This window comes from Aquarana catesbeiana, linkage group LG03 (genome assembly GCF_042186555.1).
Source record: "Aquarana catesbeiana isolate 2022-GZ linkage group LG03, ASM4218655v1, whole genome shotgun sequence".
NCBI classification, from domain to species: Eukaryota; Metazoa; Chordata; class Amphibia; order Anura; family Ranidae; genus Aquarana; species Aquarana catesbeiana.
In genome coordinates, this window is record NC_133326.1 from 259,664,012 (window position 1) to 259,683,068 (window position 19,057).

General features: G+C 40.3%; 1 protein-coding gene across 2 annotated transcripts in view; it reads left to right on the forward strand.

The window, feature by feature from the left end:
• Window positions 1–19,057, forward strand: part of OSBPL8 (oxysterol binding protein like 8) — a 411,605-nt gene that overhangs the window by 101,895 nt on the left and 290,653 nt on the right. For both annotated transcript variants that reach the window (XM_073620008.1, XM_073620009.1), the window contains exon 3: window positions 12,835–12,941. In XM_073620008.1, coding sequence (XP_073476109.1) covers window positions 12,900–12,941 — 42 coding nt within the window. In that variant the 5' untranslated portion in view covers window positions 12,835–12,899. The remainder of the gene's footprint in view (window positions 1–12,834; window positions 12,942–19,057) is intronic.

Genomic DNA, 19,057 nt, shown 5'->3' on the forward strand with positions numbered 1-19,057 from the left:
GAAGGCAGAGATCCGTGTTCCTACTTAGCAGAAATACAGGATCTCTACCTCCGCTTCTCAAAGAACACGATCTGCTTTGTTAACATAGGCAGACTGCCATTCTGCTAACCTCCGGAACGATCGGCGGGTCCCAACGGACATCTGGTGTGCCCCACCCGCTGATTGGCTCCTGCTGTGTCATTTACAGCGGGAGCAGGTTGCTGGCGGCACGCTCCCGAGACCTGAAAATGTCAGATCATGTACTTGGGACGGGATCTGGCACAGAACGGCTGCTCTACCGCACTATATGTGCGTGGGGTGATTGCTGTGTGCTTAAAAAATAATAATAATAATTCAGCCCAAAATATACTGACCAAGACCTTTGACCCAAACACTAACCATGGCACTAACCTAGTTCAAACTTGATTGATCTATGTATTTTTTGTTTATTTCTTTATTTTTACACACACACACACACACACACACACACACACACACACACTTACACACACACACACACTTTTTTCCCTCTCTGCAAGGAAAGAGAAAGATTTATTGTATCTTTCCTCCCCATTCACAGAGAGAGAAAAAACACAGGGGCGGTCTTCACAGTCACTGATCACACTGGTAGCCAATCAGAGGCTACCACAGCAATCAGGTGACCCAGAATTGGGAGTTCCAGGTCTCAAGCGTTAGTACAAACTCCGGGGCTCTTGAGTCCCCAGTCCCTGTACTGGGAGCAAGCTGTGCGGCATGTTCCTAGCATGAAGGGAGATACGCATATATACGGCCCCACAAAAAAATTCCCAGTGCAGCTTGGCCATTATATGTTATATCAGCGGAAGGGGTGAATTATTAATCCTAACTAGAAAATGCATTTCCTGGGGAAAATGCGTGGGAATGCTGAATTGCTAAAACGGCCCCCAGCAAAACTTCCCCCAGCAAAACTGCCCCCATCATATTGCCACCATCAAAACTGCCCCATCATATTGCCACCATCAAAACTGCCCCATCATATTGCCACCATCAAAACTGCCCCATCATATTGCCACCATCAAAACTGCCCCATCAGAATTGCCCTATCAAAACTGCCCCATCATATTGCCACCATCAGAATTGCCCCATCAAAACTGCCCCATCAGAATTGCCCCATCAAAACTGCCCCATCATATTCCTCTATTATAAATCAGTACATGGTGTGTCTGTCCCCTCCCCCGGGCTCTGTAATCAGAGCTGAGATGCTCCAGCCACCTTCCCCCCTGTGTATAACAGAAGCTTTGGTAACCATGGCAACAAAACAAACACAGTACACTCTGATTAATGGCTAAAATTTCCTGAAATGACCTCTAAATAAAAAGCTTTTTCTCAAAAACTGTAAAAGATATCAAAATAAAAAGCTATAGCCAGATAGCTGGATATTTTGTGAACGCGTCTGTAGGTGAAAGTATGAAGGAGCTGAAACTTTTGGGAGCGGAAGAAGAATTTAAGGATCTGAAGCATGCTCCCTTTCACTTCAATGTTAAAAAAAGTGTTAAAAAGCTTAATATTTTAAAAAGTATAAATAGTAGAAAAAAAGTTGAAAAAGAGCACACATCAGCTAAAAGAGACGAACATTTTAATAGTTGAATGGTTTTAATAGCTGAAAGTATGCAGAAGTTACGCAGAGCCAAAAAACGTACGGAATAATGAGAAAAAAAATAAATAAATAAACGAATAACAATAGTGGGACTGCTAAAGCATTCCCACTAATAAAGGGTTAGCCCACCTTTAAAGTAATACTACCATTTTAGCTGGCATCTAGTGCAGGGGTTTGTAACCTGGGATCAATGGACTGGAATCAGGGGGTTTGTGAGGGTCTGATAAAGACATTTACATTCACTATGCATCCTCCCCCCACTTTGTCACAATTAATGGTTTTGCATTGAAAGAAAACATACCTTGCCACTGCTTACAGTGCTGACCGCTAAGACTTGTCATTGGCTCATGTTTACCATTTAAATTTGTATCCTCATTCTTTACTCCAGTGGTTCTCAACCCTGTCCTCAAGTACCCCCAACAGGCCATATTTTGGGAATCTCTCTTATCCAAAATACCAAGCCATTGACTCACTGATTTAAAGCACCTGTGCAAAATAAAGGAAAACCTGCAAACATGGCCTGTTGGGGGTACTTGACGACAGGGTTGGGAACCACTGCTCTACACAACCACCTCATGTGCCACTCCATAATAGCAAGTGTTAATTCTCATTTTCTAGTATTAATAGATTTTGGCCTTTTTTTTTTTTTTTTTTTTTTTTTTTTGAATTGAGTGGCTATTAATTATCAATTGCGGATGCTAGGCAGATGCAGCCCTCCCCAGAAGTGGTAATCCAGTAGATACTATGAAAAACAAATGGACAAGAAGGCGCATGCACCTTTACCGGGGAAAAAAAATGTATTCAATGTAAAAAGAGATAAAAATGAATACTCACAAAATTGTAACTGGAATTAACCATCAGACCACACAATGCCATGCAGTGTGGACAACAAATGTTGTAAACATCGACATCAAAGGGGTGTAGACGCATTTCGGGGCGCACCCCCATCCTCAGAGCTCGGCTACCAGTGCGGACAACAAATGTCATAAACATCAAAGAGGTGTAGAGTTGATGCGTTTTTTGGGGGTGCACCTCCTTCCTCAGAGCTCCAATGTGGACAACAGATATCATCAACTTCAACATCAAAGGGGTGTAGAGCTGACATGTTTCAGGGGCACACCCCCTTCCTCAGAGCTTATTAATTTCCGTGTGAAAAGGAGTGCGTTTTTTGTTAAGATTGATTACTTTATTCAAGCATATGTATGAGGCAATCAAATTGAACTAAAATAAAATATTTATATTTATTTATTTTTTTTTTTATGCATGCAAACTTGTGTTTATGTGAATATTTCTGGGGAAGGGGTCTGTAGCTTTCCTTAGCTTCCTAAAGGGGTCTGTGACTCAAATGTTAAGAACCCCTGGATTGAGTCACCCTCTGGCTACTCCAGGCTCTCGATGATGCCCTATTGGTGATCCTTTCAAACCATAGTTTTGTTGTTTGTCTATTGATGATAGAGAAAAAGCCATAATGAATTGTGAACTCTGTAAACTTGTTCCATTAATAATTGAAGCTATTTGGATGAACATGACAGCCAGGTAGCTAATGTGTAGAGGTGAGCAATGACTGCCTGTGTGTTGTGTTAGCACAGGTTTCTTTTAAGATTTGATATACATGTTTACATCCTACATAAAACAGTGAATGAATGATGATTATATATTGATGCCGAGTTCACCGTGTCCTGAAAAGATCAGTGTGACTAACTAAGAATGCACTGTTTTCACTAACAGCATAGATCTACAAAGTAACGAGGAAAGGTGGAAATAAATCAACTAAATACGTGCCTCGGTTTTATAGTGGCGTTCAGTCAACCTGTATTTCTCTTGGCATCTTTGCTTGGTGAAAATAGAAAGATGAAGATCACTTACTCTGTAATTAATCCTGACTGGTTCTACCCAAATGCATTGTTCAATCAATGGGATTGACAAGCTTCATTAAGTCATTATGGCGCAAAGCTGAGGAAAATGCATTTACTTACAATTGGTGTTTTTTTTTTTTTTTTTTTTTTTTAAGGTTATTTATGTTCTTTTATGCTCTTTATTGAAACAATGCATGTGAGTTTTCATTTTATCTGTTCTACTGAAACTAAGTAATTAGTCACGCACTGAAGCAAAGCGTAGGTCTTACTTATATAACCACTTGCCGACTGCAATAAAGCTACAGTGCGGGCTGGCTGCGCAGAATCGCATGTATATATATTCATGATTCTGCTGTTTCGGGTAGGGTTAGTCAGAGCATAAGCTGATCAGCGAGTGCCGGGCCAATAGATTACCGCGGGCACCTGCTGATCGGCGAGGAGGAAAAAAAGGATAGTGCTCTGTCCTGTCAGCGGGGGATGTGGTGTTTTTTGTTTCCCTGCAAAGCAGGGAATAAAAACCAGCACATTCCTTAGGCTGGTTTCACCTAATTTATGTATTTCTGTTCACTGATTCAGATGCAAATTTTTCCCTGAATTTGCACCTGAACCAGGCCCAAAAACTCAAAGGAGCTTTTTCATAACTGCCCCGCAGCCGCCCCGGACATGGGTGAACTGGCTCCATTGAAAACTGGTCACATTCACATGATATGCGATTTGGAAAAACACTTCCCATTCCCAAAAAAAAAGGTGGGCTTTAAAATTCTTCTTGGGCCCCTTCACATGGGTTGGATCCACTCAGCGGACTCCACTAGCTCAGCGGGGGTTCGCTCCATAGATCCCCGCTGAGCAGGCGGATGACAGGTCCGTCTCTGCTCACTTGTGCAGGGACAGACCTGTCAGAGCCCCACTGTTCTCTATGGGAAGATCAGGTGAAAACGGACAGCATGTTTGTTCACCATCCGTCCAGCGGATCGGATGAAAAACGTATCGCTATCCGTATAAGTTTATCTCTGGAACATGTTAAATGTTCCACGCATATTTAGGATGGAATATGTAACGGCCTCCACCCCCCAAACGCCTCCCGTGACAGCTGGCAGGGGGATCTTCTCCCCGCACCCACTTTCACAATTCAAAAACAGCACGGCTCCTCCCTCTTGGCCACATCATTCATTTACTGAGTTCTGTGAATGAATGAACCACATCGGCCTCCGTGGCTGTCGGCTTGTGATTCTACATGAACTGCGAGGGCACTGGTGAGAGTTCTGGTAATTCATTGAATATTTCTGCCATTCAGTAACTGTCTCCCTGTATGAGGTATGGGCAGATAGTAGTTCTGAATGCCTGTGGGATCCAGACTTTGCACCCACAATCTGTCTGCTCATCGCGGGTGCAATGCCTTACAGGCTGCAGAGTAAAAAAAAAAAAATACATGGGCAGATAGTAGTTCTGAATGCCTGTGGGATCCAGGCTTTGCACCCACAATCTGTCTGCTCATCGCGGGTGCAATGCCTTACAGGCTGCAGAGTAAAAAAAAAAAAAAATACATTTTTTTTAACCTGCAAAAAGATGTGCATTTATTATTTATTTGTAAAAGGTGAACTTTATCCTTTAAACTAGCCCTGAATAGGCAAAATAACAAACTAAAGAGAACCGGTCACCGGTGAACTTTATTCCCTCCGGGTTTCCTATTTGGCTACAGCCCCCCCCCCCCCCCTTTTTTTAGCAGAAGTGTACAATCCGTGTTTCCAGAGGTTTCCATCTGTTTTCCCTTCCGTTCTTCTGTCAGCTTGTGCAACACAAACGGGAACAGATCTTCCGCTTACCCAAATCTTCGATGGTGCGCACTGTGTTCTTGCTAATGCCCAATTCCTCCACCATCAAGTGCAGAGTCAGTCGCTGATCTCATGCAAGTATTTGTCGCACTCGCTCGATCATGTCTGGGGTTCTGCTTGTCGATGGCCAACCCGAATGTGGCTCATCCTCAGTTGTTTCCTTGCCATCAAAAAAAGCATTTGAACCCGTTGTAAACACATTTTCTGCTCATGGCTTCCGTCCTGTACACTTGCACCAACATTTCATGCGTCTCCATCGCTGTTTTCCCCAATTTGTAGAACTTTATGTTCACTAGTTTCTCCATTGCACCGTAAACCTACCTCTCACACTGACTACGTTTCACTGCCCGCAGCAAGTTTACTTGGACAGTCATGTGTACTCCCCGCTAGGTGACTCTTCTCGACGTGTCTTTGGATAGCCATGTACATACGTGTGCAACTGGCCCATATTGCTGTTGAGATATCAGACCATTCACCAAACCTTTTAGACACACACACACACGTACACATTTTTATTTCTATTTGAAACTGAATAGATAGTCTTACAAGGTAAGGGTTCACATACAGTATACTTTAATCATTGACAGTTATTTACAGTGCCTTGCAAAATTATTCACGCCCTTGGCATTTTTCGTGTTTTGTTTCATAACAACCTGGAATTAACAAGGATTGTTTGAGCATTTGCATCATTTAATTTACAGATCATGCCCACAACTTTGAAGATGTTTATTTTTTTTTTATTATTGTGAAGCAAACAACAAATAGGACAAAATAACAGAAAAAGTTAATGTGCATAACTATTCACCCCCCTGAAGTCAATACTTTGTAGTAGGGATGCACCGAAATTTCGGCCACCGAAACATATCGGCCGAAAATGGCCCTTTCGGCAAAAAGTCGAAAGAGAATTTTTGCCGATACCGAAAGGGGCGGGGCCTGGGCGGGGCTCCGCCTCCGCCTCTGGTGCCGCCTATCAGGGGGGCTTCCTATATTGTAGAAGAGAGGAGAGCCGCCGCCTGTTTGATTACAGCGCCGGGAACACCACAGCTTTCATTTCAATAGCTGTGTGTTACCCGCTGCGTGCAGTCACATACAGCCCCCCCCCCTGTCCGGGCACTTTGATAGACAGATCACCCGTCCAATCCTGGGATGGGTGATCTGTCTATCAAAGTGCCCGGACAAGGGGGAGGGGCTGTATGTGACGGCGCACAGCGGGGAACACACAGCTATTGAAATGAAAGCTGTTATGTTCCCGGCGCTGTAATCAAACAGGTGGCAGCCCTCCTCTCCCTTCACTGGCTGCACTACTGGGGACACAGGCTGCACTACTGGGGATACAGGCTGGCTGCATCTGACGGGCACTGGTGAGGCTGCATTGATCTCTTGTATCATGTCCACAGTCTCTGACTCTCTGACCATGTCCCCAGTCTCTGACCGTCTCCTGTACCATGCCCCCAGTCTCTGACCGTCTCCTGTACCATGCCCCCAGTCTCTGACCGTCTCCTGTACCATGCCCCCAGTCTCTGACCGTCTCTTGTACCATGCCCCCAGTCTCTGACCGTCTCTTGTACCATGCCCCCAGTCTCTGACCGTCTCCTGTACCATGCCCCCAGTCTCTGACCGTCTCCTGTACCATGTCCCCAGTCTCTGACCGTCTCCTGTACCATGCCCCCAGTCTCTGACCGTCTCCTGTACCATGTCCCCAGTCTCTGACCGTCTCCTGTACCATGTCCCCAGTCTCTGACCGTCTCCTGTACCATGTCCCCAGTCTCTGACCGTCTCCTGTACCATGTCCCCAGTCTCTGACCGTCTCCTGTACCATGTCCCCAGTCTCTGACCGTCTCCTGTACCATGTCCCCAGTCTCTGACCGTCTCCTGTACCATGTCCCCAGTCTCTGACCGTCTCCTGTACCATGTCCCCAGTCTCTGACCGTCTCCTGTACCATGTCCCCAGTCTCTGACCGTCTCCTGTACCATGTCCCCAGTCTCTGACCGTCTCCTGTACCATGTCCCCAGTCTCACTTTCGGTATCGGTGTTGTTTCGGTATCGGTTTCGGTTTTTGGGATCAAGGAAGATTTATTTTCGGTATCGGTTTCGGCACCAAAAAACCCATTCGGTGCATCCCTACTTTGTAGAGCCACCTTTTACGGCTATCACAGCTCTGAGTCGCTTTGGATAAGTCTCTATGAGCTTGCCACATCTTACCACTGGGATTTTTGCCCATTCCTCCTTGAAAAACTGCTCCAGCTCCTTCAAGTTGGATGGTTTGCACTTGTGAACAGCAATCTTTAAGTCTGAAAACAGATTTTCTATTGGATTGAGGTCTGGGCTTTGACTAGGCCATTCCAACACATTTACATGTTTCCCCTTAAACCACTCAAGTGTTGCTTTAGCAGTGTGTTTGGGGTCATTGTCCTGCTGGTAGGTGAACCTCCGTCCTAGTGGTACAGGTTTTGCTCAAGAATATCCCTGTATTTAGCACCATCCAACTTTCCCTCAACTCTGACCAGTTTCCCAGTCCCGACTGCTGTAAAACATCCCCACAGCATGATGCTACCACCACCATGTTTCACTGTGGGGATGGTGTTCTTTGGATGATGTGATGTGTTGGGTTTGCGGCAGACATAGTGTTTTCTTTGATGGCCAAAAAGTTACATTTTAGTCTCCTCAGACCAGAGTACCTTCTTCCATACATTTTTGGAGTCTCTCACATGCCTTTTCACAAACTCAGAACGTGCCATTTTGTTTTTTTGCTGAAAGTAATGGCTTTCTTCTGGCCACTCTGCCATAAAGCCCAACTCTATGGAGCGTACGACTTATTGTCGTCCTATGTACAGATACTCCAGTGTCTGCTTTGGAACTCTGCAGCTCCTCCAGGGTTACCTTAGGTCTCTGTGCTGCCTCTCTGATTATTGCCCTCCTTGCCCGGTCCGTGAGTTTTGGTGTGCAGCCGTCTCTTGGCAGGTTTGCTGTTGTGCCATGTTCTTTCCATTTGGTTATGATAGATTTGATGGTGCTCCTAGGGATCCTCAAAGATTTGGATATTTTTTTTAACCTAACTCTGAATTGTACTTCTCAACAACATTGTCCCTTACTTGTTTGGAGAGTTCCTTCGTCTTCATGGCAGTGTTTGGTTAGTGGTGCCTCTTGCTTAGGTGTTGCAGCCTCTGGGGCTTTTCAAAAAGGTGTGTATATGTAATGACAGATCATGTGACAATTAGATTGCAGACAGGTGGACATCATTTCACTAATTATGTGACTTCTGAAGGTAATTGGTTGCACCAGAACTTTTTATGGGCTTCATAACAAAGAGGGTGAATACATATGCACATGCCAATTATCAGTTTTTTTATTTCTGAAAAATAGTTTTATGTATATATTTTTCTAATTTTGCTTTACCAACTTAGACTATTGTGTTCTGATCCATACATATAAATCAAATTAAAAAAACATTGAACTAAAGGCTGTAATGTAACAAAATAGGTAAAAAGCCAAGGGGGTCAATACTTTTGCAAGGCACTGTATGTTCAGCTGACTTCATTGTATGTTGTTTTTTTTTTTTTTTTATCTAAACATCTTATATCTTTGCCTAAAAGCCTGTTTTTGCTATGTCTGACCTGGTTTTTACTGATTGCCTCATTGGGTACAGTCTGTTCTGAAATTACAGCTATATTTGCCAACAATTCCATAATAATGGGTTTTAGTTAGAAGACCAATACAGCGATTAATTGCTTTTGGGTTAATAGGGCTTTAAGGCATAATTCCATTGATGTCAAATCTAAATAGTGATGTAATATGTGCTTATATATACATATCTTGATATTTTCGGATACAAGCTGTTAAAATAAAATATTATTATTATTATTATTATCATTTCCTGGATAGGTACAAGTGAATAGCCAAAACTTTTTATTTCAAAAAATAATTTATATTGTTTATATATAGTGTTGAAAATGCCCACTTAATGCAGCTTAAATGCATCACATTGATCTGAAAATAAAAAAGCTTGGTCAAACTCCCTTGGAACAAAGTATGTATTGTGTGTAGATCGATTAAATACATTTTATTTATCAATATATATTAAAGATGCACCGAAATTCTGGCAGTCTTAGGCTCGATTCACACCTATGCATGTTGCTTTTGAGCGTTTTTGGAGGTTTTTTTTTCATGCTTGCCACGTTTTTGAGCAGCGTTTTTGCCGCGATTTTGCTGCGATTTGCGTTTTGCGTTTTTTTTTTTTTTTTTACAGTTTTTTTTTACAGTCTTGAAAAAAATTAAAAAAAAAAAAAAACAAAACGGCAAAAACGCATCAAAAACGCATCAAAAACGCTGCAAAAACGGTGCACTTGCGTTTTTGATGCTTGTCCATTGAATTCTATTACATGCAAAACGCTGCATTTTGCATGAAAAAAAGTCCCTGACCCTTTCCAAAAATGCAGAGAAACAAAAAGGCATTGATGTGAACATGTTCCATAGGAACCCATGTTAAAAAATTCCCGTGCATTTCTGCAAAATGCATCAAAAAACGCGCTAGTGTGAATGGAGCCTTAAATGGTGTTATCGGCATTTTGTCTAGAAGAGAAAAAAGGGGCTGATAATGGTGCAGGAAACGCACCACAATTTTACTGTACTTATGGTGTGTTTTTCAAAGGGTCATGTGACTCGAAAACCTCATCAAAAACGTAACGGATGCGTTATTGATGCGTTCTTTCTGCGGTTTCAATGCATTTCAACGGGAAGGTGCGTTTTTGGCGCTTTTTTTTTTTAACTGACCAAAAATGTAGCAAGCAGGCTTTTTAACACCACAATGGAAGCGCAACAGGCCAGTGTAAAGACATAGAATTTAAAGGGATACTTTTTTCTTGAGCTTTTCTTGCGCTAAAGGTGGAAATAATGGCTGACAATAAATTCATATTCATTTAAATGTATGATATTAATTAAAAAGTTGAATATAATACAATTTTATATAGACATTTATTTTTTTTTTTGCATCCTTCATTTTCGATTTCGGCAGCAAAATTTCTATTTGGTGTGTGTGTGTGTGTATGTATGTATGTATGTGTGTGTGTATATATATATATATATATATATATATATATATATATATATATATATACTCTATATATTATCATGGAAAATGATAGTAATGGCAAATGCTAATTTATATATATATATAAATTAGCATTTACCATTACTATCATTTTCCATGATAATACATAGATATATACGGTATATATATATCTATATATTTTCATGGAAAATGATAGTAATGGTAAATGCTAAATTTTTCAGCTGCCATCTTGACAGGAATAGGGGGGAAACTTTTTAATAGGGAAACTTTTTCCTATGTCAACTGTGTAGGAAAGGATTTCCTTTGTATTCTTTCATACTGAATATTTCTTCACAATTCCTTTTGCTTTTATGTGTCAGAAAGCGAAAGGAAATCTCCCTAAATGCAAAAAGGGAAAAAAAAATGATATTGTGATATGGGGGTTGCTTAGCTCAATGGTAGATGTAGTACGTTCATGTGAGTCAGGAATTTGGGGTAATACAGTTTTCCCTTCTCACAATAAACGTGCTGGAGCCCTTCACTTTGCATTAGTGCAAACCCAGTGTTATTGCTATATCCATTTCTAATGTCATTCCTATATCCTTTTCCATAGTTGCAAAGCATCTATCTATCTATCTATCTATCTATCTATCTATCTATCTATCTATCTATCTATCTATCTATCTATCTATCTATCTATCTATCTATCTATCTATCTATCTATCTTAGTACTCCACAAAGAGGAAAAATCAAAGTGCAACTCCAGGAAAATTTTATTTTTTTGCCATGTGCTGGGTCTGAAGTCTTGTTATACTGTGTCTGAAGGGTTGCTGAAGATGGTAAAAATCCTTGTTGGATTATGCCACATACCACTTATGGCATTGATCTTCTGTTTTAGCAACGCTTTACCACTGTAATCGGTCGGTTTTTGTCTTCTAGCAGGTGCTTTTAACCCCTGCTAGCCAATGGCAGGGGCGGTGAAGGAGTGGTGTATTCACCGCTCCCGCACCGTCTGAAAGATGCGGCTTACAGGACTTTTTCTAACGTCCTGCAAGCACACCGCTCCAGTGTGAAAGTAGTCGGGCTCTCACACTGGGGCTGCAGGGGAGTTGTTTTTCAGGCGCTATTTTTAGCCCAAAAGCGCATGAAAAACGCCGCAGTGCAAAAGGGGTCTTTTTTTTTTTTTTTTTATTCATAGAATGGCAAGTCTCACCATTAGGTCTGCACCCTGCCCCTCTTTCACCAGTACACCATGGCATGCCCCTGCCTTATGCCTGCATGCCCTATTCCTAGCTCTCACCATGGTGGTTAGCACTTCTGCCTAGCAGCACTAGGGTTGTTGGTTTGAATTCCAACCACAGCACTACCTGCCTGGAGTTTGCATGTTCTCTCTGTGTGGGTTTCCTCTGGTTACTCGATTTCCTCCCACGCTCCAAAGACATGCTGGTAGGTTAATTGGCTTCTGTCTAAATTGGCCCTAGTGTGTGTATGTATATATGTGAGTTAGGGACCTTAGATTGTAAGCTCCTTGAGGGAAGGGACTGGTGTGCATGTACAATGTATATGTAAATTGCTGCTTAAATTGTTGGCACTATATAAGTAGCTGGAATAATATTAAAAAAAATGCACTTGGATAGGTCCGCTCTGCCCATACACACACTATAACCCAATGCCTGCCTGTCCTCTGCTTTCACCACTATGCCATACAAGTGCACCTGTGTATGGTACTCACTCTATGCATACACAAAGCTCTCCTCCCAGAACACTGCATTTGCACCCATTCTATCACCACTTCTCCTCTAACCACTGTGCATTTAACCCTACTTTCAGCAATGTGCCTTTTATATATTTTCCCCACTCTGCTCACCAAATAAGCTATGAAAACTGTAAGCAAGCCAGTCTTAACTTTTGGGTTTTTAAACAAAGCAGGAATCCCTCCCTCACACTGGCAAAGGGTATTACATAAAGATTGTTTAGTTTGCACTCTAGCCATTGTATCACTGACATATAAATTGGTGTATGACTTTGCTGTGTTGCTGCTTTTTATAGCAGGCACAGTTGCTGCTGTGTGCGTGTTACTTGTGCTCTGAAAAGGCTTTGTGAGAGCGTGCCTGTTTTCTGTGTCACAGTGAAGCCTGTACCCTGGAACCAATGGACCCTGTGGGGCTGCAAAGAGCCATCGTTTTCAGCTTGGTAAAGGGAATACTTCTTGCAACTGCTCAGAGAGAATTGATTGCCTTCCAAATTGCTGTTTGTTTTACAAAGAGATTTGCTTTGCAGCAGATGTTCTGTAATGCAGTCGGTATGAAGCCCATTTGCTATCAAAGGGATTCCATCCAATAGTTGTTAACATATTTTTTTGTTTTTCCCAGTGAAGATTATTTTTTTTTTCTCTGTTACCAGGTCTTCTTGCTTGGTAGACAAATGCACTTATTCCTTCTTCGGCCTGGCCCTGGCACTGACATGCTATCTTCTTGTTACAGGATACGCAAGGCCTTGAGATGTTAGATTTCTAATTCAACGCTGGGCTCTCAGACAAGCATTTGACATGGAGACGAACGTCTCAGAGGTGGAACCTGAGAAAACTTTGGTAAGTCACTTTAAAGTTTGAATTACCAGGGGTTGCCATTATAACACAACATATACGTGGGGTTGTATTGTTCACACAGAAGGGAGTATTTGTCCTTTATACAGATAGATAGAATTAGTATCAATTTAGTGTTTTAGAATACATTTAGAATATTATTAAAACAAGTATTAACATTCATACAGGTGAAGTACTGTAATTTATAATAGAAGAATGCAGATCAGGAAAGTCATTGAAAAGTTTTTGTCTTATGACTCTGTTATAAGCCCTTTCATGTTCAACTGTCCATGAAGAGAGATTCAACAGTAAATGACAGTGAGCGTTTGCCTTGCATTTAAGGTCGCTTATGTTCAGTTTAGCTGTATATTATCAGTTACTGCATTTCTAAGCACTTTTCTGGATGTTATAAACGCTGACCCGTGTGGGATGTTCCGGTGGACGTGACGTCGTCACCAGGAGAGGAAAAGGTGGTTGGGACTGTACAGGTTATGGGCTTGGAGCTCTCTGCTCCTTCTGATGGCCTGGGGTGGTAGTGCAGCTATATATATATATATATATATATATATATATATATATATATATATATATATATATATATATATATATATATATATATATATATATATATATATATATATATATAGTGTGTAGCCACAGTTGTGGGACTACAAGGATCAGCGCTTCTGTACACAAATTGGCATACAAAGCAGCAAGTGGATGAGCCACCCACATATATATACTTGGCAAAAGATGGGGAAAAAAACATGTAAAATACAATAAATTATGTGGTCAGAGATCAGTGTCAGAGTTTACATGAGATATGGCACCAACATCCCGTTTAGACAAGAAAAAAATCTTTGGGAGATATGGGACTTTAAAGGTGCAAAGCATTGGAGACAACAATATATAGAATAATATATATATATATATATATATATATATATATATATATATATATATACACATTTTATTAAGTGTACAACATCAATAAAAAACAGTACATACAGGACAATCATAGCCATAGATGTGTGCAAGGCATCCTATTGATGACAATGATTTACTGTGGTCACGTTCATGTTTTCTACATGTTTTGCCATATGACTTTTTCAGGAAAGAACGTGAAGATTCATTAAATACAGAAACCTATGATTCCACAACTTTAATTGTGCAGTAAAGATAGAAAAAATACAAATTAGTACAACCAGTATGAACAAGATGCATCTTATGTATATCTTTGACTGCACTTAAATGAAAGGCAAGAAACACTCACTGAAACAAAAACCCAAAAGGCCCTACTATTGTGAGTCTAAGGGCCCAAACAATATTGAAGTTAACATTTAACTTCAATATTGTTTGGGCCCTTAGACTCACAATATGAGGTAGGGTTTTGTAGTTCATAGGTTTCTGTATTTTAATGAATCTTCACGTTCTTTCCTAAAGAAGCCATATGGCGAAACATGTAGAAAACATGAACGTGTTTACAGTTAATAATTGTCATCAATAGGATGCCTTGCACACATCCATGGCTATGATTGTACTGTATGTCCTGTTTTTATTGATGTTGTTCATTTAATAAAATTTGTACATAGATTTTCTTTTATATATTGTTGTCTCCAATGCTTTGCACCTTTAAAGTCCCGTATTGCCCAAATGTTTTTTCTTGTAAAATACAATGGGTTACAATGAATGCAATAGGGAATTAAAAAGTAATAAGAATGTAAAATAAAAGTAATAAATAAAGATGACAATTAATAAACCTATTCATAGAAGTTTTGGAGCTTGATAACAAGGAAGAGAATATTCTGTAGGGGCACGAGAGAAAACCAAGTAGGTTTCCTGCTGACCTAAATACTTAAATCGTTCATCTATACTTTGAGACCAAAGGTGGATTTGTTGTGGATGTTCCAGAAAATGTCACTGGAACATTGTTTCCATATAGTTCCTGATGGTGCGCCTCACCTAAAACAACTTCCATTGTGATGCTGCACTTGGGTGGCGTTTTTTCTTCTTCACTTTCTTTTTTTTTTGTCATTCACCCAGAGCTGGCTCAACTTTGAGGACAGCAGCCTCCAGTGCCTCACATCTTATGCCCTTATACCATACTATCTGCAACAAAGTCTATATAGACTTTACAGCTCCACCTGCTGTATGTTTTGCCTGAACATTGGTCTGCATGCACTCCTTGCGCCTGAACTTTCTGACTTTAAATGAAAGTCGTTAGCCAATCGGGAGAGAGAGAGGAGGCGGGGCCGAACAGCAGCTCCGTGTCTAAATGGACACAGGGAGCTGTGACTCAGCTCGGGTGCCCCCATAGCAAGCTGCTTGCTATGTGGGGGTGTGCCGACATCGTGGGCTTCCTGGACAGGTAAATGTCCATAAATTAACAGTCAGCAGCTGCAGTATTTGTAGCTGCTGACTTTTAATTTTTCATGGGAGGCTGGACCCTTTCTTTTAGCTTGATACCCCTTTTAAAGGATAAGTTCACCTTTTGTCAAAAAAAAAAAAAAAAAATAATAAATGCACATTTTTTTTTTTTTTTTTTGCAGGTAAAAAAATTAGCATTCATTATTTTTTGCTCTGGAAGTCTGTAAAGCATTGCACCAGCGATCAGTAGATCGCTGATGCCATTCAGGTCTCCTGAAGATCTGTCAGTGTATCTGGCTGCTTGTACCTCGTATAAGGAAGCCACTACATTCTGACAGGAAGACTCAGTGAACTACCACATCGCTCACAGCGCCATGGTAGTTCATTGAAAACTAGAAGCCCACAGTCACAAAGGCTGCCTGACCTTGTAGTTTTAATTTCACAGAGAACTGTGAATGAGTGACGTGGCCGGGTGGGCAGAGCCCTGTGCGGCCACGTCTTTTTTGAAATGTTGGCAGCAGTCATGGGGAGAAGATCCCTGAGTCTACTGTCACAGCGGTGATCGGGAGGGGACATGGGGGGCCTGTGCATTCATAACATGTTACACCCTGAATATGGGTTTAACATGTTATGAAAGGTGAACTTATCCTTTAAAGTATGCATTTATAGCTGGAGTTCAGTGTTATATAACCATATAAATATATTTTCCAAATTGCCATTTTTTTCTTTGTTAGAGCTGTATGCCAAGACTGTAGAAACTCGAGTACAACCTTGTAATCGCTTCTGAGGGCTCACAATAAGGCTTCTACCATAAAGCCTAGAAACATTGAAGGCTATGGCTGTACTGCTGAGGGGTGGGGGGTTTAGAGTACATTAGTACAAGCAAGGCAAGCAGCTAACGGTTCTTTTTAGTTTTGCTAAATAAAATATTGTTTTATCTTATTTTTGTTTTATTGTTTTTAAACTGGCACTTTTATAGCTGTTCTTACTATGTGTATACAATCTCTTTCTTTTACAAATAAACATTTAGCATGTGATAAATGATTCCAGAGCACCATGGCTTAGCTAAAGAGACAGCTAAGCAGTAGAAACTTACTACTTGGCTGGCTTTGTCTAAATAAAAGCTCAGACCAAGTTGGCTGGTAAGGAATGAGCCATTTAGGGCTGCAACTAACGATTATTTTCATAATCGATTAGTTGGCCGATTATTGTTTCGATTAATCGATTAATCGGTTGATAAGCTTAAAAAAAAAAAGTGTTGTGCATAATTTAGTTAATTTGTAAAGTTTTTAAAAAAAAGGCAATGTATTCTTAAATATCTCTTTGCAGTGGTAAATATAAATAACTATATGGTTAGGGAGCAACATATCTAATCCACTCTGAGAATAACAGACAGAAGAGATATACTGTATATACTATTAGAGGAGAGATATACTGTATATGCTATTAGAGGATATATACTATTAAAAAAGGGGTGAATCTGGTAAATATCATCAGACTCAGAGATCAATTTTTTTTTTTTTTTTTTTTTTAAACAATGTCTTCCTTCAAAAAAAAAAAAAGGCATTTTAAGAACGTTTGTTCGATTTTCTAATCGTTAGTGGGGTCAAATTGACGTTCATTTTCAACCACAGTGACAATTTGGAAATGTTAGAAAACTTCTTGGTCAAAGGAATTTTCAGACGGTGTATGTGGTTTTCGTTCATTTTAAAAACAATGTTAAAAACAAGTAAAAATTTCAAACATTCTTTCATTCAGCAAATGTACAAAGATTTTTCGTCTGAATATTCTTGTCTGAAAATTGATCCCTGTGGCCAGCATAAGGCTCGCTACACACCTATGTAGTTTGCTTTTGATATGTTTCTGCTTTTTGCTGTGCATTTTGATTTTTGCTCACGTGATTTTGCTGCAATTTGCATTTTTTTGCATTTTATGGCCAATTTGTTGTTGGGCAGATTAAAAAACACAAATTGCTACAAAAACGCATTACATGCTTTTCTGCAGCTTTTCCATTGAAGTGTATTGAACCAAAAAAGCACAGTTTTGCATAAAAAAAAAGTCCCTGACCCTTTCCAAATACGCAGCGGCTGGAAAAAAGCATAGATGTGAATGTGTCCCATAGGAAACCATGTAAATGAACTGCAGTCCGTTTCTGCAAAAAGTACCAAAAAACACATAGATGTGAACCAGGTCTAAGACGTTTAGTAACATAATGGGGTTAAAAAAAAAAAACTAAAATTAGCCCTTTATAGTACAAAAAAAAGCAAATAATCTCTATTGTAAGGGGTTCATTTTTTTTTACTGTAGAACGGTGATAGTAACATTTACAGTAGCGATTATTTGCTCTTTTTTGTACTATAAAAGGCTCAATTTAATTTTTTTAACCCCATTATGTTACTGGCCGATTAATCGATTATGAAAATAGTAATCGATTATTTTCATAATCGATTAGTTGTCGATTAATCGATTAGTTGTTTCAGCCCTAGAGCCATTTGTAATGAGGGTTTTGATATCTTCATTTAAAGCTTATCCAGCTCTAGGTTAGGTCTTGTGAAGTTCATGACGGCACAACTGGGTCAGTAAATTGGCAAGATCGACAGACTGGCAGGGTAGAGTGCTGGTGTCATTTGCTAGTGATCTGGACTATCAGATTATAAATATATAATGTTGGGATGTATTACGAATAGGCTGCTTGTTATCAACTGATGCAAGTGGGTATAAATAGCCTGGAACAGAACAGCCATCTTGTGTGTATACAGTGTTCTGTACTCTGGAGGGCTTAGTAGACGTTTGAGGTGAGTTGCTAATGTTATCTAAAACATATATAGTGTTATATATGTATATCTGTATGTATGTATATATAATGTGAGTGTCCCTGGATGTCTTATTCTGATTAAGGCTCTGCGTGCTTTTTGGTGTGACCACATATCTGGGTCTCTGAGAATGTCTGATGTTTACCTAGAATGATTCATAGATGGCATTTCCTGTGGCTTTTGGCAATGTGAATTGTTAGTCACATTTTGTAACCTTTGTGTACTTCCCTTTCCATAAGTGACCAACTCTTATTTATCATTTATTTTCATTGTCATGTCTTAAAAAGCAGTGTATTTAAAATACAATTTGTTACATCAGGATCATTTATCGTGTGTACATATCTATATCTATATAGATATAGATATAGATATATTACGGTTCCTCCAGAAAATATTCACAGCGCTTCACTTTTCCCACATTTTGTTATGTTGCAGCCTTTTTTCAAAATGCATTATGTTTATTATTTTCCTCAAAATTGAAAATGAAAGATGTTTTTTTGAAATCTTTGCATAACTATTAAAAAGAAAAAAAAAAATCCCATGTGCATAAGTATTCACAGCCTTTGCTCATTACTTTGTTGAAGCACCTTTGGCACCAATTACAGCCTCAAGTCTTTTTGAGTATGATGCTACAAGCATGGCACACCTATTTTTTGGGGCAGGTTCTCTTTCTTTTTTGCAGGACCTCTCAAGCTCCATCAGGTTGGATGGGGAGCGCCGGTGCACAGCCATTTTCAGATCTTTCCAGAGATGTTCAATCGGGTTTGAGTCTGGGCTCTGGCTGGGCCACTCAAGAACATTCACAGAGTTGTCCCGTAGCTACTGTTATCTTGGTTGTGAGCTTAGGGTCGTTGTCCTGTTGGAACATTAACATTCACCCCAGTCCGAAGTCCAGAGGGCTCTGGAGCAGGTATTCATCAAGGATTGCTCTGTACATTGCTG